The sequence below is a fragment of the Chiloscyllium punctatum genome, chromosome 23 (genome assembly GCF_047496795.1).
Source record: "Chiloscyllium punctatum isolate Juve2018m chromosome 23, sChiPun1.3, whole genome shotgun sequence".
In the NCBI taxonomy this organism is placed as follows: Eukaryota; Metazoa; Chordata; class Chondrichthyes; order Orectolobiformes; family Hemiscylliidae; genus Chiloscyllium; species Chiloscyllium punctatum.
In genome coordinates, this window is record NC_092761.1 from 59,871,814 (window position 1) to 59,891,448 (window position 19,635).

Sequence of the window (19,635 nt, forward strand, 5' to 3'; positions counted from 1 at the left end):
ACTCTGGAACAAAATGAAGTAATGGAAATAATACATCAGCTGGACTGGACACCAACAGCAAGACTGCTGCTGCTCTTTTTGGGTGGGGGGAGGAAGAGATGGGGTGAGAAGAAGAGTCTCAATAAAGCACACACACACACAAAACTTCTTACTGCAACGTTTTGACAAGTTCCCACTCTGCCATGGACAGGAAATGTTTGGAGATTATCTGGGGAAGGGGAGTTTGTATGGTAGGGTAGACCCCATAATAAAGAAAAATAACAGTTAAATTTCAGTGTTCTTATGAGTTCAGGACTACTATTTTCAAAAACTCAAATGTGAAGTCTTTGTAATGGACTGGTGTGTTCATAATTTGAGAATATTCAGTGCTCTGAATTTGCCCAGATCGTCATTCTGTCTGTCTTCGTTGGGAGAGGGAGAGGAAGGAGGGAGATCAGTCTTTTGGAGATGTGCCTGAGCTCCAATCGATGTCCAGGACTGTTCTCGGCAGCATTTCAGGAATCCAAATTCACTTTTAATAATTGAAAACAAAAGATACAATCGTCGCACCAGTGTCGGTAACACCTCTTTGATGTAATGTTTTACGGGATCTTCAGATCTTGTTCGGATAACCAAGGTTGTTCTGTACATTCTTTCCCCTGTGATTTCCAAGTCTCCATAATGGCCACACTATCCTAATTCCAAGTACTGACCCATGCTCCAAGTTCGCCACCCTTATTCCTGATACTTCTTGCATTAAATAACACACTTCAACCCATCACACTAACTACAACTTTGCCCTAACACCTGTCTATCCCTCCTCACAGCCACTCTGCAAGCTAATTCTGGCTGTTCACAAGCTGGTCCATCTTCAGATCTGTAGCTCCGGTTCCCACACCCCCTGCCAAACTAGTTTAAACCCTCCCAAGAGTTCTATCAAACCTCCCACCCAGGATATGGGGTCCCTCCAGTTCAGGTGCAACCCGTCCTTCTTGAACAGGTCCAACCTTCCCATGAGGTATCCCAATGATTGATGTATCTGAAGTCCTCCTTGAAGGAATTAATTCTGTAATGTAATGACTCTAATTTTTCCTCATTGCTGCTTGTGTGCCTTTTATGAATCTTATTTTTTCTTCTTCCTTGGTTACATGAAGACAGATCTAAGTTTAACAGACAAGAGCACTTTTGATTTTTTGTAGCAGTCATTATTGCCTTCATCCCATAAACTATAAGAACAGAGTGTGCAGTTTTGGTCATACTTCAGGAAGGATGTGATTGCACTGGAGGGGGTGCAGAGTAGATTCACAGGGATTTTGGCTGGGGTGGAACATTTCAGCTGAGGGGTAAATAGAAAACAGTCGGTACTCTTAGACAAAGGTTCAATATCAAAGGGGGCATAATTTAACATGAAAGATAGGATGTTTGGGGGGGGGGGGGGGGGAGGAATTTGAGGAAAGCGGGGACTCGGGAAAGCGCTGCCTGGGAGGAGAGTTGAGGCAGGAAACTTCACAACCTTTAGAAAGTACTTACATGAACACTTGAAGTGTCATAACAGTCAAGGCAATATGGACTAGTGTGGAAAGTATATTTCTGGCAGCACAGACTTGATGAGCCGAGGACACTCTTCTACCCTGAATGATTCTAAGCTGGTAACTGGTAAGGAAGATGAGCAAGACTGCATCACTGATTAGATTGGGCAATCAGTAATGATCATAAAGTAATTTAAAAACAAGGTGAGAATTTATTTTTTTTTAGTTAGTAGGGACTGGGAGCTGATGTAGCTCACTGAAAGTAAGGATGATGGGTGATTAGGAATTGGTCCAGTACAGGATATAAGTGGCAGAGTTTTAGATGTGCTTTACAGACATAGGAGGATAGGAAGATAGCCATGAGATCACTGAATAGTCACGTGTCGAGGTTAGAAAGACGTGAAAAGATGGCTGAGGTAGGGATGCAAGTACGTGATGTCACAGAAGTAGGAGATAGATGAAGACATGAGATAGCACCAATATTAAGACTCTGTGATTCATCAGAAGTCAACGGTCAGGGGGGCGCGGGAAATGAACTGCAGCTTGTCATAGGGAACGAAGAAATGGGACTTTAGTTTTATTGACATTTACTTTAGACAACTGCACCCATCCAAGATTGGAGTCTGACGATGTAGAGTCCATGAAGGGATAAAGCTGTGCTGTGTGTCTGCATATACATGGAACATAACCCCAGGTTTACAGATGGTGCTGCTGAAAGGTTGATTGGAGATGAAAAGAGGAGAAGGCAGAGGATAGGTGTTGCTGGAGGTAACTGGGAGGGCCAGTCGTTGCTAGATATGCTCTTGCTGTACTTGAATACGAGTGGAATCTTTAAGAGCAGTCCTACTCGTTTTGATAATGGAGGCATAGTGTTTGGAGGGATTGTCAAAAGCTACAGATATTGATACGTAATGATGCACCATACACAGAAAAGCCCATTATGGTGCTGTGGTAAATGTGGAAACTCTCTGGAAAGATTCAAACGGGTGTTATAGCGAAGGATAGAAACTTGGGAGACAAGGACTTTGGAAAGAAAAGTGAAGTTGAAAATGCTGCAACAGTTTGGAAAGGAAGAGGAATTAAGAACGGTTGTTTGAGGAGTTGGTGATGATAATAGTTTCAGAGAGGTTGTGATGGTACACTGTTAGAGCTTCATGGAATTTTATTCTGTCCATCATGCTCATGCTGGTCCTTTTGAAAGTAAAAAATATTCACTTAGATCCAGCCTCCAGGTCATACCCTTACAGCTTTACAATTTGCTCCCCTTGCATTTAATCCAATTTCCTGTTAGGCTTCCATCAACCTTTTGGACAGTGCATTGCAGATCAGAATACATCATTGTCCAAAAAATGTTCTCACTTCACCTCTGCCTCTTTTGTGAATTACTTTCAATCTGTCTCTCTTAATACCTTCCTCCCATTAGAAATGGTTCCACCTGATTTACTCTATCAAAACACCTTGTAATTTTAGACATTTAATTAAATCTCTCAACTTTGTCTGCTTGAAGGAAATCATTCATAACCTTCCGCCTCACCACATTACTTATCCCTGATACCATTCTGGTACATCCCTGCATCCTATCTGTGGCAATGATATCCTTCCTGAAGGATGGTGCCCAGGATTAGAAACAACATTTCAGCTGGTGACTAAGCAATGAATTCAGCACGTTTATTCTGTTTGCTTCCATTAACAAAGCCAAGGAGTCCATAGGTACTGCTGAAAGCAGCTGGTAAAGGAATTTGTGACTGTTGTTGCAAAGTACCTACCTGATGACATAGGATGATGGCAGAGCAGTGAGGATAGCCAATGGCAATCCAAAACCAAAATAATAAGGCCAATTCCTCTCAATGTTGGACAAGCGCTGATGCATCTCGATTCCTGTATACAGCACAAAGAACAAGATTAATACTGCAAATCTGGAGCAGTATTGAGTCACCTGATGACTGCTGTACAATTACTGTACCTATGACATATCACACCAACATACGCACTGTCACATTACATCTAATACCAGGTTACTCAGATCCTTGTGGGATACAGACCATCTTCCCTGTGCAACCTACCATTGCTATACTCCACCTGAGATGGGCCAGACATCCTTGACATAGATACTCAATGGTTGCACCTAATGCAGGATTGGAGGTGGAAATAGGAGTATTGCTAAAACCTGCAGCAATATTCCTGATTAGAGCAGTGTCTCCCAGCCGCTCTCTTCCTCTAACTAATAAAAAAAAGACTGGTGTGTTGATAATATAAGGATTTTCTATTTTATAATCATGTGATTGGTGTGATTTCTTTTTCCATTTATCTATTATTTCATATTATCGTTGGACTAGATTAAGCTTAAGAATAAAAATGACAGGAGATCGCAGACCCGTGTTATTCTCCTTTTGCTCAATGTGAGAGCTCAGGGACGCGGCTAATGTTCCTGAGTTCTTCACGTTCAGGAAGTGTGTCCAGCTGTAGTTCTTGTTAGACCGCATGCTTTAGATAGGGGATCTGGATTAGCAGAGACTTGGAGGGCCGAAGGGCCTGTTCCTGTGCTGCAATTTTCTTTGTTCTTTAGTTTTATTACCTGGCACTGAGGCCTTCAACCTTCCCTGAAGAATAATAGGCCCTGAGTTCAAAAAGCAACCTGGAACCTCAAAGGGCTCTTACCTGACTTGATCTTCAGGGACCCTAAAAAACCCTCCAGTCTCCAGAGGTCCCAGTGCAAGTGTCACTCTGAGCCTACCACAGACAGACCCAGAGGAGAGCTGAAGCAAAAGGGTGGGAATGTCCCTTTGAGTGGGCCTTCAGCAGCTTGGGGAAAGTTGGCAACTGGTAGAGGAGGACATGACTACTCCACCGTCATTACCATTGCTCCACCTAGTATTCCTCAGGTTTAACTGGAGAGGAAAATTTGCAATATAAAGTTTAAAAACAAGTTCCCAATAACTTCCACAGTTTCTCAAGTAGCTGTCAGTTTTTAGGATTACCCCAACAATGAGGAAATGGCTCATTCTAATGAAATTCAAACAGCATAAGTCAGTGAACAAGAAATTAAAAACCCCAGCAGAGTGGTGCTTACCATGCTCAGTGGTAAGCATTCTTGTCTGAGTCAGAACATTGGGAGTTCCAGTTTTGCCCAAAAACCAGATCATCAGGCGGACCTTCCAGTGTAGCATCAAGGAAATGCTGGGCTCTTTCAGATCAGATCATGGCTCTGCCTGTGCTGCCGCTCCCCCAACCCCCCCCAATCCCCTCAAGTGAATGGAAGAGATCTTATAGCATTATTTGAAGGAGATCAACCCTGCTCATTCTTCCCCTCACCTCAGGGTGAGGGGAGGAATGAGATGGAGGAGTGATCACTGTCAGATGTGAGGGGTGGGTGCCAGAGGAAATGGTGGAGGCTGGTATAATTACAACATTTTAAAAGGAATTAGGTATGTGAATAGGAAGAGTTTAGAGGGATGTGGGCCAAATGCTGGCAAATGGGACTAGATTTACATAGGATATCTCGGCCTGGACGAGTTGGACTGAAGGGTCTGTTTTTGTGCTGTACACCTCTATGGTTCTTTGACATGCTGCCAGACCTGAATTTTCCCAGCAATTTCCATTGTTATGTTTCCTTTTGTTATGGGGTTTGCTGAATTCTGTATTTAGATGCTTTCCTTTTCTTGTCCAGTCTCCACAGGAAAATAAACATTGGACTTGCTCCCAATATTTCAGCCTCATTTTAAAATTATTAGGATTAATGTGGATTAATTATTAGGATCCCCTGGATTTGCACCCACCCCTCACTTCTGACAGTGATCACTCCTCCATCTCATTCCTCCGCTCACCCTGACAGTGACCATCCAACTCATCCACCATCCTTTTTAAAATTGGCTATTTGGAAGCCAGGGATTATAGAAAAGGAGTGAGAAGAGCGGGGGTGGGCAAACACATCTCGGGGGGGAATTATTGAATGTTACCATGTGGGGGTGAGCATTGCTACTGCTTGTTCACACTGTGCAGTAACTTTAAGACTAATGTGAACAACTGGAAGTATATCTACTGAGAATTAGAGAAAGGGCATGGCTACAGCCCACATGAGAGATTCCGGACAATCTTAGGTGGGATACGGATCCTGCAAGTGAAGACAGTTTTAGTATGGAAGGATAGGATGTGTTGGTGCAGGGCTGAAAGGCCTGTTCCTGTGCAGGATTGTGCTTTGTTGTAATCTAAGCAGATTGACACCAAACATAGGAATTCTAAACTTGCCAAGTAAATACTGCCGATATAATAACTTGGGTCTTTCTCAGGAGTAATGTAAGTGAAGCTGGAGCCTCTGTCTTTGGTGGATGTGGATTAGGTCCAAAAAAGGCTTCCCATACACATTAATCCTAATAATTTTAAAATGAGGCTGAAATATTGGGAGCAAGTCCAATGTTTATTTTCCTGTGGAGACTGGACAAGAAAAGGAAAGCATCTAAATACAGAATTCAGCAAACCCCATAACAAAAGGAAACATAACAATGGAAATTGCTGGGAAAATTCAGGTCTGGCAGCATGTCAAAGAACCATAGAGATGTACAGCACAAAAACAGACCCTTCAGTCCAACTCGTCCAGGCCGAGATATCCTAAGTAAATCTAGTCCCATTTGCCAGCATTTGGCCCACATCCCTCTAAACTCTTCCTATTCACATACCTAATTCCTTTTAAAATGTTGTAATTGTACCAGCCTCCACCACTTCCTCTGGCAGCTCATTCCATATGCACCACCTTCTGCATGAAAAGGTTGCCCCTGAGGTCACTTTTAAATCTTTCCCCTCACAACCCTAAACCTACGCCCTCTAGTTTTGGATTCCCCCATCCCAGGGAAAAGACCTTGTCTATTTACCCTATCCGTGCCCCTCATGATTTTATAAACATCTATTAGATCACCCCTCAGCCTCCGATGCTCCAGGGAAAACAGCCCCAGCCTATTCAGCCTCTCCCTGTAGCTCAAACGCTCCAACCAAGTGTGGAACGAAAGCAGAGTTAAATGTTTCCAACCTAGTGACCCGACTTCAGAACCCTTCTTCTAGTTCAAAAGAGGAGTTACTGGACCCAATACATTAACTCTGCTTTCTCTCTACAAATGTTGCCAGACCTGAATTTTCCCAGCAATTTGTTGTTGCTTCCGATTTCTTTGGTTTTTTTAGTTTAGGATAATGAGCTCCCCTGCTGGCTGCTTGTTGAAGCTTCAAGCATATGGACTAGCACAGAGGCTCCCAGTCTACATAGAGACAGCTGACAGTAACAGTACCTGCCTTAGCTAACAGGCAAGAGGTAAAACTTAGGAGGGAAAGGTCCACCAGACTTCTTGAAACTGATGACAACTGAAGGACATCTGAAAATACTGACTTCACTTTATATTATTGTCCTGCCACTGGTGATGAACTTGTTTTGCTATTGAGTTTGTTGTGGGATGAAACTCTGTCTGGCTTTTCAACAAAATGTCCATTGTTCAGGAGTCACAAGTGGACAATCCAGTTTAGCCACTAAACTGCTGCAAGAAAGTCCCTTTCTCAACATAGCATTTCAATAAAATGGTTTAAAATGTCCAGAAGTCAGAATTGCCAGATACTTAAACTATGTTTCAAGTTTCCGCCAGGGACACTAAACTCCCTTCTGGCTGAGTTTCACTCAATTTCACTAACTTATCACATTTGGCAGGCAGCAGTGGTACAGAATTGACTCACCGTTGTTGAACCATTTGTATTCAAAGCAATAGAGAGAATACAGCATCGACATGTGAAATAGGCTCCCCAGCTGTCCAATAATTTCAATCGGAAAATGACTCACTATCAGTCCCTACGGAAAACAAATGGAGTGAATAAAACCAGAACTTAAATGATAGAAAATAGCATATCAATGAAAATCATAAAACTTGATCTTGCTGAAGCTTCACAAAGGCACTCTTCAACAGAGGTTAATAGGATAGCAGCAGGAACCCTGATCTCATTTTCCCCAGTTCCAATTCGGGGCAATTCTCTGAACCCTTGCAGTAGACAGTGGTACAATTTGCATCTGAAATGGAAGATTTAAACTCCACCCCAGAGACCCAACTACAAAGATCTATGCTGACACTCCGATTCAAGACTGAGGGAGTGCTGCCTTTCAATAAGATGTTAAAATCAACGAGGTAAAAACAATGATTGTAGACGCTGGAAACCAGATTCTGGAGTAGAGTGGTGCTGGAAAAGCACAGCAGTTCAGGCAGCATCCGAGGAGCAGGACTGGCCCATCTTCTCAGATGGAGGTAGAAGATCAGTGCTTTGGCCAATATTTATCTCCCAGCAGTATTAATGCCAAGTAAAACAGATGATCACACTGCTGTGGATTCTTTTACTGGCTGTTGTGCTTCCTACGTTATAGTACTGGCTACACTTCCCAAGTATTTCGTTGGCTTTAATGAACTTTGTGATGTCCGGATGCAAAAAGCACTACGTAAATGCAATTATGTTCTTTGCACTGAGATCAGCTAATAGCTTAGTCACATTTAAGATCATAAGACATAGGAGGGGAAGTAAGGCCATTTGGCCCATCGAGTCCACTCCGCCATTTAATCATGGCTGATGGGCATTTCAACTCCACTTACCCGCATTCTCCCTGTAGCCCTTAATTCCTTGTGACATCAAGAATCTATCAATCTCTGCCTTGAAGACATTTAGCGTCCCGGCCTCCACTGCACTCCGCGGCAATGAATTCCACAGGCCTACTACTCTCTGGCTGAAGAAATGTCTCCACATTTCTGTTCTGAACTGACCCCCTCTAATTCTAAGGCTGTGCCCACGGGTCCCACTCTCCTCGCCTAACAGAAACAACTTTTTAGCATCCACCCTTTCCAAGCCATGTATTATCTTGTAAGTTTCTATTAGATCTCCCCTTAAGCTTCTAAACTCCAATGATTCCAATCCCAGGATCCTCAGCCGTTCCTCATATGTTAGACCTACCATTCCAGGGATCATCCATGTGAATCTCTGCTGGACACGCTCTAGTCCCTCCTGGGGTGTGGGGACCAAAACTGAACACAGTACTCCAAATGGGGCCTAACCAGAGCTTTATAAAGTCTCAGTAGCACATCACTGCTTTTATATTCCAACCCTTGAGATAAATGACAACATTGCATTTGCTTTCTTAATCAAGGATTCAACCTGCATGTTTACCTTTACAGAATCCTCGACTAGCACTCCCAGATCCCTTTGTACTTTGGCTTTACGAATTTTCTCACCGTTTAGAAAGTAGTCTATGCTTGTATTCTTTTTTTCCAAAGTGCAAGACCTCGCATTTGCTCACATTGAACTTCATCAGCCATTTCTTGGACCACTCTCCCAAACTATCTAAATATTTCTGCAGCCTCCCCACTTCCTCAGTACTATCTGCCTGTCCACCTATCTTCGTATCATCGGCAAACTTTGCTAGAATGCCCCCAGTCCCTTCATCCAGATCATTAATATATAATTTGAACAGCTGTGGCCCCAACACCGAACCCTGCGGGACACCGCTCGTCACCGGCTGCCATTCCGGAAAAGAACCTCTTATCCCAACTCTCTGCCTTCTGTCAGACAGCCAATCCTCAATCCATACCAGTACCTCACCTCGAACACCATGGGCCCTCACCTTACTCAGGAGCCTCCCATATGGCACCTTATCAAAGGCCTTTTGGAAGTCTAGATAGACCACATCCACTGGGTTTCCCTGGTCTAACATACTTGTCACCTCTTCAAAGAATTCTAACAGGTTTGTCAGGCACAACCTTCCCTTACTAAATCCATGTTGACTTGTTCTAATCCGACCCTGCTCTTCCAAGAATTTAGAAACCTCTTCCTTAACGATGGATTCTAGAATTTTACCAACAACTGAGGTTAGGCTAATTGGCCTATAATTTTCCATCTTTTGTCTGGATCCTTTCTTGAACAATGGGGTTACAACAGCGATCTTCCATTCATCTGGGACATTCCCTGACTCCAGTGACTTTTGAAAGATTTTAACCAACGCCTTTGCTATTTCCTCAACCACCTCCCTCAGAACTCTAGGATGTAGTCCATCGGGGCCAGGAGATTTGTCAATTTTAAGACCTTTCAGCTTTTCTAGCACTCTCTCTTTTGTAATGGCAACCATACTCAACTCAGCCCCCTGACTCCCTTTAATTGTTGGGATATTACTCACGTCTTCCACTGTGAAGACTGATGCAAAGTACTTGTTAAGTTCTCCAGCTAGTTCCTTACCTCCCATTATTAGCCTTCCAGCATCAGTTTAAAGTGGCCCAATGTCTACTTTTGCCTGTCGTTTGTTTCTTATGTATTAGGGCTTGCATTTCTTAAGATAACTGTATTTTTGAATTAGAGGTTTTAGTTATAACCCAACAAGGAAACGGTGTAGCACAGGAAAATTTCTGACCTGATGTCAAAGGCAAAGAAAGAAAGAAACAATTCTGGTAAGTCTCACTCATTGACTGTCCAGTTGTTATTCTTCACAACACTACATTAGCACAGGACTCAAATAATCCATACGGTTCTAGTCAGACACAAAAGAAATCCAGCTGGATCTGCAGCTGCTCTATATCTTCATGGTCTGAGTCCCCATTAACCAGTAGCATGACCTATTTACTCGTCTCAGAGCACTGTGCTTCATACATACCTGAATGAGGAACAAGGCCTGCAGGAGCAGATTGAAAAGCATGTCTGCGATAATCTTACTTATACTGGGGAAAGGTTGTGCTTTCCTTCCAGACACTTTAAACGCTAGGTCAGCAATGTCCTGTAACAAGCAATGATTTTTAACAATTATTCACTCTTAAAAGCTATGTGAAAAGTTGTGGGGTTTTCTTTGGGTGGGGTGTGAGGGGCTAAGAGGATAACCAGTATAAGTATTTATACTTTCCACTTCCTCCTTACTCAGTTGTTTCCTTCTGAGCCTCCTTTGAGTATGTAATTGATCTGCTCCCAGGCTGCTGAACAGCGCACAACTTTGAAGCCTCAAAGTCTGTCCTTTCTGTTTACAGACATAGCCTGACCCTAACCCTCCCTGTGCATTTGTAGCACTCTTCGTTTCATACAAGACATTGGCAAAGAAATTTTTAAAAATGACAATGCCACTGCAATTTGAGGCTAGGCGTGTGGGTGTCACCTGAAGAGTTTCTCCTGTAGCCAATATTTAATTCTCCACACTGGTATTAAAATAGCTGAGATTAGGAATTCTGAAAAACTATGGAGTTAGTGGAAATCTCTGCTGAAGGATGTGACAGGCAGTGGGGGGAGAGCTGACACCAGCACACAAGAAGGGACTCAACAACACGCGGAAGCATATGCATTCTCTCACATAGTAACACTGAGGCATTCTGGATTAATTCCCAAATTCTTATAGGTTCAGCTGCTTTGCATTCTCAAGCTCTGTTTCAGATGCAAAACAATAATTTTAAAATAATACTGCATTCTGAGGCAATACAAGAGAAGACACTGGACTACATAAGGAGATATTAGGGTAAAAGCTTGGTTAAAGTGTCCTAGGAAGTGTTAAAGGAGACATCTCACTGAAACATATAGATTCTTAAGGTGCTTGATAGGGTAAATGCTGGGCGGTGTTGCCCCTCACAGGAGAATTAAGGATCAGAGGGCAGTTTCTGAATGAAGGAGCACCAGTTGAAGACTGCGATGAGGAGGAATGTTTTCTATCAGTGGGTTAAGAGGCTTTGAATCACCTTGCCACAGAGACCCACAGGGCAGAGTCTTCATGCACTTTTAAGGCTGAAATAGATTTTTGATCAGTCGGGGAATCAAGGGTTGTGGGGAAAACATCAAAATGCAGATGTGAAGAACGGCAGATCAGCTATGATCCTACTGAATGGTGAAGCAGGCTCGAGGGGTTGAGTCACCTACTCTGGAGATCACAGAAGTACGGAGAGACAAAGCCAAGGAGAGATTTGAAAATAAAAGAGGAGAGATTTAAAATCAAACCATGGTTTAAACAGAAGCCAATGTACGTTCATGATCACAGTGGTGACAGGGAAATGGGATTTGGTGCTAATTAAGACACAGGTAGTTCACTTTAGGATGGCCTCAAGTTAACAGAGGGAAGAGTGCGGAGGACCAGCCAGGAGTGCATTGGAATAGTCAAATCTAGAGTTGGTGCAGACCTGAATGAGGGTTTCAGCAAGTTCACACAGAGGCAAAGTTAGGTAATGTAAAGGAGATCAAGATAGTTGCTTTTAGTGACAATATAAATGTGTGTATGGTAGCTCATCTGAGGGTCAAATGATACCAGATTGTGAACAGACAAGTTGTGGGGGTGTGGGAGGGGGTTGGGCTCAGTCAAAACGTATGGTAAAACTTACTTTCTATTGCCTTTTGCTTAATCCCTAGAATTCCCATCTTCAGTGAGCTGCACAGATTATGATGCCTGGAGGTGCATATCTTGAGTGCTACAGACCACTATCAGACAGAGCAAATGCCAGCAAGAAAGAGAAGGATCGATCCAAGTTGGTGAAGCCTCTTCTGGAGTGCTGTGTGCAGTTCTGTTCACCCTGTTATAGGAGTATTATTAAACTGGAAAGGGTTCAAAAAAGATTTACCTGGATGTTGCCAGGAATGGAGGGTTTGGTTTATAAAAAATAGACTGGAGGGGCTGGAACTTACTTCATGGGCATGTAGGAGGTTTAGGGGTATAAAATGAGGGAAACAGAAGGGTTAATTACAAGGGTCTTTTCCCTGTGGTGGGAAAGTTCAAAACTAGTGGGCAAAAGTTTAAGGTGAGAGGTGAAAGATTTAAAAAAGACATGGGGGTAACTTTTATTTGACACAGAGTGGTTTATGTGTGAAATGAACTCCAAGAAAAACATGGTGGATGCAGGTACAGCTACAAAATTTCAAAGAAATTTGGATAAATTAATGAATAGGAAAGGGTTGGAGGGATATGGGCCAAACACAGGCAGGTGGAATTAACTTAGTTTGGGATCATGGCGAGCATGAACTAGTTACACTAAACGGGCTATTTCTGTGCTGTATAACTCTAACTACAGCAATACCTACACCTTCATCTGCAACAGCTGTAAAAGAATCTGTCACTCACAGATAGGCCTGACTAGCCACCAGTGGGCCTGCACCGTTGAACACAACTATCTAAAATCTTCACAAATGAACAAATACAAAGAAAAAACAATTTGCCAGAATATTAAGATTGAAGAAGGTTCAGAGAAACCTCCAGCTACCCAGATTAGTCTGTATGTTCTTAAGGAGATGTAAACATTACACTTGATTTTCTCTCTTTACTTGGTGTTCATTTGTCCTCTTATCATTCAAGCGCTTTGACTTGTCTTTCTTTTACCAGCTTCTTGCTGCCATTGCCCATGTGAAAGTTGACATATCTTTTTGTCAGTACCAAGTTTTACCTCTCAAAAGCCAAATTTCAAGGATAATCTTGATATAGCAGAATACCTAACATTTTGTTCTTGGGTGTTTGGACGGGACTCCCATTAACAACATCTATGGGGCAAGAATGGACATCTTCATTCAGAAACTCACTACACCTTTTGGTTGAGTATTTTGTGCTAAGTGGGTCACCTCCTGATTCCTTGAAGCTTGCCCATCACACACAAGGCACAAGTGAGGGATGTGATTAGATGCTGTGTCCACATTCCTGAAGAATGCTGCTGCATTACTCAAGTTCAAATCTGTCCAGAACAAAGCAATTGGCTTAATTCCAGCACTGTAAATAAGCAGTTTCATCACTGTAGCATGTACCAACTAAAATGCAAACTTCAGCAAAGCGTTCTTATACAGCACATCTTTACCAAAGGTGATGCATGACAATTTCACCTTCAAATTATTCATCATCCTGACCAAGATCCTATCAAATTTTGTTTTTGTGTGTATGCTATTTATTTAAATATGTGGGACCTTTAAAATATTTTGCACAGGACGACCTATGTACAACCAGTGTGGAATCTTTTTGGATTGCTGATTTGCTGTGCACTCTCACATCTCAAAAGGAAACAACGATCTTGTTCACATTCATTCTTATATTCCTGTGATTATTTGAGATTTAATAATTTAAGTGCGTGGATCCTTTTTGTTTGGTGTGACGTGTGCCAACGTGCTCACCCTGACCAGGGTGTCGCATGTCAAAGAAAGAACATTAATGCTGACTTGAAATGTAGCATCATTCACAAAGTAGACCTAAATTAAACTTGGGTGAGTGGAATGTGTACTCACAAGGAGGATGTACAGGCAGAAACGGACAAATAGAAGTTCAGTATAACTATCCTAGTTGCTTGGCTGGAGACCTGGGAATGGCTGTATGCACACATCAGACCTTTGGGTGGCTAAAATACATAGAGGTTTTTGGCACCAAAGAATAAATTAGTTAGCGTTTTGTGCAGCCTGCAGTGTTTTTATTTGGAGTGTTTGAGAAATTGAAAGCTAATATCAGTCATTTTAACATTCCAGTTAAGAAATGGAGGTATGGAGATGCTGGGCTTTTTTAAAATTCAGGGCTGTAGTTTCCTTTAACACACTTCACTCCTGTCTGTTTACATTTCTACCCATATTCCTCAAATCAATTCCTTGCATGGGTTAATAAATGTGGCTCTATTATTACGTAGGCTTTATTCAGTGCCAACACCACCCTCGTGCTCGTTTCAAGCAAGAACTATTATATTCTTATCCTTTGATTTCCCTTTCCTCCTCAAAATCTCTCTGGAAAACCCACCATTAATTAATGTCACCCCAACTAATCTTCTCTGGCACTAGTTTTCCCCAAGCCTCCCTGAACCAGATTAGGTTACCTACATTAAAGGCATGATATAAATAGCTGATACTGAAGACTTGTTAAACAGGAGGACAGGGTTATAATTAAACAATCTGTTTTACTTACCTGAAACCAGATGGCATTCACTATTTTACTGAGGACAAACAGAGGCAATATCCACAAAGCACTGAAAGTGGAGTTCAAGATAAATTCCAGCCAGGACCAGACATCGCCATGTAATGAGGGGTCACCTGCGCAGATAAAAACACTACTTCACAAACACAGTCAAAGGTCAACATCTTAGGATTAAAACCAAACAAATTTTCTATTAAAGGCCAATGCTACACAATGCAATAGCTTTTATAGTTTGTTGTTCTTGACTTACAAAAGGCAAGAAATTAATCTCATGCAAGGAAAGTACTGAAATAATATGGAACACAGAAAGGAGTCAAAGAGGAGACCATTTCCTAAAACAGGCTACACAACATTAAAATAAGGAGGGAGAAGCACACAATTCCAGGAAGAATCAGGAGCACAGAGGCAAGGTATACAGGTAAACAGAAGGCCTGAGTAATAAATAATGGAAACGATCTTTTGAGGAACAGTCTGGGTCATTTGGGACAATGTTTTTCCAGAAGTTTGGAGTGTAGAATTCCTCAAAGAACTCTGTTTCAGCACTGTTGAGTCAGAAGAAGGTGGGCACTCTTCTTTTATACAGCACGAGTCACCATGTGGTAAGCTAAAGGTCCATTGTGAATGTTAGTGAATGGAAAGGTTGCTAAGATGGATGTGGTAGCAAATGGGCCTGTGGGGTATCTGGGTCAGAGGTTTAACAGAAGATTAAAGAGAGTTGGTGGGGCTTCAGGGAATGAGGTTGGCAGATGATCATGGGAGGGAAGTCAGGTGCGGTGGCTAACAAGTCAGGGGTGTAACAGCTTAAGGAGTTACTTAGGGCTCGGGTATAGCTAGTGTTCAGGTGGTGTACCTCGGTAGTTTGTAGACAGGTTATGGTCACGGCAGTGTCACAGAAGTGCTTCTGGGGCATTAGGAAGGTAGTTGGGGATATCAAGTGAGGTAATCAGGAGGAAGTTTGGACTTAGTTGGCTGTCATGGGGAGCTGTTAGAACATAGAACATAGAAGAGTACAGCACAGAACAGGCCCTTCAGCCCACGATGTTGTGCTGAAGATTAATCCTAATGTAAAATAAAATAACATAACCTACGCACCCCTCAATTCATGTGCATGTCCAGTAGTCGCTTAAATGTCCCGAATGACTCTGCCACCACTGGCAATGCATTCCATGCATTCACAACTTTGTGTAAATAACCTATCTCTGGTGCCTCCTCTATACCTTCCTCCTAATATCTTAAAACTATGAACCCTCATACCAGTCAATCCTGCCCTGGGGAAAAGTCTCTGGCTTTTGATCTTAGCCATGCCTCTCATTACCTTGTAAATCTTGATCGGGTCACCTCTCTTCCTCCTCCTCTCCAGAAAGAAAAGTCTGAGCTTAGTCAACCTCTCTTCATAAGGCAAGCCCTCCAGTCCAGGCAACATCCTGGTAAACCTGCTATACACCCTCTCCAAAGCCTCTGTATATTTCCTATAGTAGGGCGACCAGAATGTTCCAAGTGTGTTGCACCAGGGACTTGTAGAGCTGTAGCAAAACCTTGCAGCTCTTAAACTCGATCCCCTTGTTAATGAAAGCCAAAACACCATATGCTTTCTTCACAACCCTATCCACTTGGGTGGCAACTTTGAGGGATCTATGTACTTGAACACCAAGATCCCTCTGTTCCTCTACACTGCCAAGAATCCTGTCTTTAATCCTATAATCAGCATTCCAGTTCGACCTTCCAAAATGCATCACTTCGCATTTATCCAGGTTGAACTCCACCTCCCATTTCTTAGCCCAGCTCTGCATCCTGTCTATGTCACGCTTCAGCCTGAAGTAGCCCTCGATACTATCAACAGCACCTCCAACCTTTGTGTCATCTGCAAATTTACTAACCCACCCCTCAACCTCCTTATCCAAGTCATTTATAAAAACTACAAAGAGCAGAGGCCCAAGAACAGAGCCCTGCGGGACACCACACAACATTGACCTCCAGACAAAATACTTTCCATCTAAGGAAGTGATATTAACAGGTCACCTTGCGGTCTAAGTAGGTAGCATGGTGTTGTGGAAGAAAGTGATAGAAAAGTGCAACAGTAGGACTTGGACATAAGAATGCTCGTCTGTGGTTCTTGTAAACCATCTGTTGTGTAATTGGTGGCTTTTGTAGGGAAAATGGAGCCCCCATTTGTTAGCCAGGTTTCTGCTAAAATGTCAGTAGACTGGCTAAAAGCAGACACTCAAAGCTTTTTATCTAGGGTAGATATTTTGGGTGTAACCCTTCTTTAGGACTGGGGGTGGGTTAGGAGGTGGAGAAGTCAATGTTTTGGATGTAACCCTTCTACAATACTGGGGGTGGCTTTTCACTACTACCTCACAGCCCCAGGGACCTGGGTTCGATTCCACCTTCTGGCAACTGTCTGTGTGAAGTTTGCACATTCTCCCTGTGTCTACATGGGTTTCCTCCGGGTCTCCAGTTTCCTCCCACAGCCCAAAGACGTGCAGGTTAGGGTGGATTGGCCATGCTAAATTACCCACAGTGTTGGGGGATATGTAGGTTGGGTGCATTCATCATGCGTAAATGTGGAGTGATAGGGTAGAGGGAATAAGCCTGGGTGGATTACTCTTCAGAGGGTTGGTGAGGACATGTTGGGTCAAATGGCCTGTTTCCACACTGTAGGGATTCTATGAATAAACCACTCTGTCTTCTATCAGCCAATCAATTCTGAACCCAGATAGCCAAATCTCCCTGTATCCCATACCTCCTGACTTTATGAATGAGCCTACCATGGGGAAACTTATCAAATGCCTTGCTGAAGTTCATATACACCACATCCTCTGGTCGACCTGTCTCGTTCACCTCCTCAAAGAACTCAATAAGATTACTTAGGCATGACCTGCCCCTCACAAAGCCATGCTGACTGCCTTTAATCACACTACGCTTTTCCAAATAGTCAGAAATCCTATCTCAGAATTTTCTTTCCAAAAACTGGCTGACCACAGAGGTAAGACTGACTTATGGAGTAGTCAGGGCTCAAGGGTGCATCCAGGAAACTTGGAGGTTGTTGTGGTGTTTGGGGGCTGGATCCCCTAATCAGTTTTTGTCCAATGTGTACAGGAGGGTTTCCTGACACATTATGTAGTTCGGCCAACAAGAGGCCATATTGGATTTGGTACTGGGTAATGAACCAGGCCAGGTGTTAGATTTGGAGGGAGGCGAATGCTTTGGTGACAGTGATCACAATTTGGTTAGCAATGGAAAGGTATAGGTATATACTGCAGAGCAAGAGTTATCACTGGGGGGAAAGGCAATTATTATGCGATTAGGCATGATTTGGGATGCATAGAATGGGGAAGGAAATTGCAGGGGATGAGCACAATTGAAATGTGGAGCTTATTCAAGGAAGAGCTACTGCGTGTCCTTGATAAGTATGTACCGGTCAGGCAGGAAGAATGTGGTCAAGTGAGGGAGCTGTGGTTTACTAAAGAAGTTGAATCTCTTTGTAAAGGCGGAAGATGAGTCGCTCTTCCTCCAACCGTCATGTTGTTATGGTCTGGCGATGGAGGAGTCCAAGGACCTGCATGTCCTTGGTGGAGTGGGAGGGGGAGTTGAAGTGTTGAGCCACGGGGTGGTTGGGTTGGTTGGTCCGGGTGTCCCAGAGGTGTTCGCTGAAACGTTCCGCAAGTAGGCGGCCTGTCTCCCCAATATAGAGGAGGCTACATCAGGTGCAGCGGATGCAATAGATGATGTGTGTGGAGGTGCAGGTGAATTTGTGGCGGATATGGAAGTAAAGAAGTTGAATCTCTTGTCAAGAGGAAGGAGGCAGCTTATGTAAAGATGAGACGTGAAAGCTCAGTTAGGGTGCTTGAGAGTTACAAGTTAGCCAGGAGGCACCTAAAGAGAGAGCTAAGAGGAGCCAGGAGGGGACATGAGGAGTCGTTGGTAGATAGGAAGATCCTAAAGCTTTCTATAGGTATGTCAGGAATGAAAGAATGACTAGAGTACGATTAGGGCCAGTCAAAGACAGTAATGGGAAGTCGTCCGTGGAGTCTGAGGAGATAGGAGAGGTACTAAATGAATATTTTTCGTCAATACCCACACTGGAAAAAGACAATGTTGTTGAGGAGAATACGGAGATACAGGCTACTAGACTAGACGGGATTGAGGTTCACAAAGGAGGTGTTAGCAATTCTGGAAAATGTGAAATTAGATAGATCCACCGGGCCAGACGGGGTTTATCCTAGGATTCTCTGGGGAGCTAGGGAGGAGATTGCAGAAACTTTGCCATTGATCTTTATATCATCATTGTCTACAGGAATAGTGGCAGAAAACTGGGGGATAGAAAATGTTGTCCCCTTGTTCAAGGGGAGTAGGGACGTCCCTAGTAATTATAGACCAGTGAGCCTTACTTCAGTTGTGGGTAAAGTGTTGGAAAGGATTCCAAGATACACCATTTATAATTATCTCGAAGGGAGATTATTTTGATAGTCAACGTGGTTTTGTGAAGGGTAGGTTATGCCTCACAAACCTTATTGAGTTCTTTAGTGGTGGTGACTAAACAGGTGGATGAGTGCAAAGCGATTGATGTAGTGTATATGGGTTTCTGTAAACATTTGATAAGGTTCCCCATGGTAGGCTATTGCACAAAATATAGAGACACGGGATTGAGGATGCTACAGTGGTTTGGATCAGAAATTGGCTAACTGAAAGACAGAGGGTGGTGGTTGATGGGAAATGTTCAACCTGGAGTTCAGATACTGGTGGTGTACCACAGGAATCTGTTTTGGGGCCACTGCTGTTTGTCATTTCTATAAATGACCTGGATGAGGGCGGAGAAGGATGGGTTAGTAAATTTGCAGATGACACTAAGATCGATGGAGTTGTGGACAGTGTTGAAGGATGTTGCAGGTTACAGATGGAGATAGATAAGCTGCAGAGCTGGGCTGAGAGGTGGCAAATGGAGTTTAATGCAGAAAAAAAGGGTGCAATGATTCACTTTGAAAGGAGTAACAAGAATGCAGAGTACTGGGCTAAAGGTAAAATTCTTGACAGTGTGAATGAGAAGAGAGATATCATGTACATAGATCCCTGAAAGTTGCCACCAGGTTGATAGGGTTGTCAGGAAGGCATATGTGTGTTAGCTTTTATTGGAAAAGGCATTGGGTTTCGGAGCCACAAGGTCATGCTGCAGCTGTACAAAACTCTGGTGCAGCCGCACTTGGAGTACTGCGTACTGTTCTGGTCGCCGCATCATAG

At 43.1% G+C, this 19,635-nt stretch overlaps 1 protein-coding gene across 2 annotated transcripts in view; it reads right to left on the reverse strand.

The window, feature by feature from the left end:
* The window catches only part of ei24 (EI24 autophagy associated transmembrane protein), a 60,998-nt gene that overhangs the window by 18,229 nt on the left and 23,134 nt on the right, over window positions 1-19,635 (reverse strand). For both annotated transcript variants that reach the window (XM_072593067.1, XM_072593068.1), the window contains exons 6-9: window positions 14,389-14,513; window positions 10,159-10,278; window positions 7,218-7,329; window positions 3,275-3,386 (exon numbers count right to left, since the gene is read on the reverse strand). In XM_072593067.1, the coding sequence (XP_072449168.1) occupies window positions 3,275-3,386; window positions 7,218-7,329; window positions 10,159-10,278; window positions 14,389-14,513 (469 nt within the window). The remainder of the gene's footprint in view (window positions 1-3,274; window positions 3,387-7,217; window positions 7,330-10,158; window positions 10,279-14,388; window positions 14,514-19,635) is intronic.